We start from the raw sequence: 1,941 nt of genomic DNA on the forward strand, positions 1-1,941 counted from the left end.
AAAACATAAATACATTTTCTATTAAGAAAAATACACTAATTAATTTGGAGAAAAATAATTAATATTTGACTTTAAATTAAAATATCAGTCAATTAAATTTTGAAAAAAGTTAAAACTACAGTCATTGGACATATAAATTTTTTAACTCTCATAAATACAATAAAAAAAAAGGAAAGTAAGAAATAATGAGTGTGATGAAGCATTTGCATTATTGAGAGATGCAGATATAATAATTCAAACTTTATGGGGGTGTTTGATTTCTTCTTTAATTAAAAAAACTACCATTCATACATCTTTGAATTAGGATCAGAAGGGATGAGAAAACACCCTCCATCTATTTCTGTATTTTCGTTTTTTAAAGATTTGTTTTAAAAATAATTTTCAAAACTTAATCGATTTTAAATGAGAATTAATAATAAATAAGATAATTAAAAAAAATAGTTTTAAAACCAAAATGTTTTGATAAAAGGGGTTTAGATATCCAGCACTGCAATAAAACGTGGGAGCTATAAATGCATAAATTATGGGGCGATCAAGCAATGCCCTTTAGCATTTAATTCTTGATTATTAGTTAGGTTTCTTCTTGTCCCAACGTTTACTCAGCATTCATTTGAACCAAAGCAATGGATGCAGAACAAGTTCTGAGATTGTTGGATACATTCTGGTTTCAGACAACAATTTTCACCAACAAAACCTCGTCATCTTTTCATGCGACAGTGGACTCAACCTCTCAGTCCCTTGTCAAGGAAGTGCTTACTTTTGATTCAAAGCTCCTCAGAGTTCCAACACTTCAAGTGAGGTCTCTTAGTGACCAAAACTTGGGGTCAAGTATAGGTCTTTTCTCTGATTTTCCATCACCAAATTCTGTCCTCACACCACAGAAGCTGATGCCAATTCTTTCTGGGAAGGAAGTGGGAGATTTTCCACTGGAAAAAGGTCATGGAAAGCATGAAGATGAACAAGTAGTCACTACCAAAAGAGTGATTCATAGTGATAGAAGAAGAAGAAGAAGTTTCAGGAAAGAAAAAGCATCTAGGAGCCTGTCAGACCTTGAGTTCAAGGAGTTAAAAGGGTTTATGGATTTGGGTTTTGTGTTTTCTGAGAAAGACAAGGACTCAAGATTGGTTTCTTTGATACCAGGGTTGCAAAGACTAGGAAGAGAGGATGCAGGAGAAGTGAGTTCACAACATGACATTGATGAAACTGTGATTTGCAGGCCTTATTTGTCTGAAGCTTGGGGAGTTTTGGACCAAAAGAAAGCTGTGAATCCATTGCTAAATTGGAGGGTACCAGTTGTAGGAAATGAGATAGACATGAAGGACAATCTCAGGTTCTGGGCTCATACAGTAGCATCCATTGTAAGATAACAATGAATGAGTTTCCTTTTCTGGTGGATGTTCTTGAAAGTCCTTAGATGTATATGTTTGACTCTATCTGCAATAATAGATGTACATTTCCTTAGTTATATTTTGTAATTTGCACCCTTTTTCCTTATTTTTCCCATGTGCAGTTTTTATCAATTTGTTTGACAAATGAAGCATATGATATGAAGAGAAGGTACATCTGGACAGATAGATAAGCCTTGATATTTGTTTGTTATGGTCCATTTTTCCATCTTGTTTGGAGCAGAATTCTACATAGGAGAATTTTGATTTGTTGTTTTTTCAAGTGCATTGAGACACTCTTAATGCTTCTTCAATTATTTGTTGTCTCTTTTCTAGATAATTGAACAACTCAATAGGTTGAACAACAGGTTTTCAATGATGTGTCCACACAGGCTCACACCAACCCAAATTGAATATTGTTTAGTGAAAAAAAGGAATGGCTGGGCCTCAGTGATATAAACAAGAAGATAAACAGGGCCACTAGTAATTATTTACACTTGAGTGGATGCAGCCACTTTTAGAATAGTGTTGTATTTTCTAATGTTAAGATCCATTG

The 1,941-nt window shown here is 33.8% G+C and overlaps 1 protein-coding gene across 1 annotated transcript; it reads left to right on the forward strand.

Moving 5' to 3' along the window:
* The first annotated feature begins 495 nt into the window (after window positions 1–495).
* LOC137835382 (uncharacterized) lies at window positions 496–1,606 on the forward strand. Its single transcript, XM_068643862.2, has one exon. It carries the CDS (start codon window positions 624–626, stop codon window positions 1,365–1,367), a length of 744 nt encoding a protein of 247 aa, XP_068499963.1. The 5' UTR covers window positions 496–623; the 3' UTR covers window positions 1,368–1,606.
* The last annotated feature ends 335 nt before the right edge of the window (window positions 1,607–1,941 follow it).

Source organism: Phaseolus vulgaris, chromosome 5 (assembly GCF_051622355.1).
Source record: "Phaseolus vulgaris cultivar YP4 chromosome 5, ASM5162235v1, whole genome shotgun sequence".
Classification (NCBI taxonomy): Eukaryota; Viridiplantae; Streptophyta; class Magnoliopsida; order Fabales; family Fabaceae; genus Phaseolus; species Phaseolus vulgaris.

What these genes read in the sequence shown, in the direction of transcription:
- LOC137835382 (XM_068643862.2), top strand. Translation starts at nt 624, where the DNA reads ATGGATGCAGAACAAGTTCTGAGATTGTTGGATACATTCTGGTTTCAG.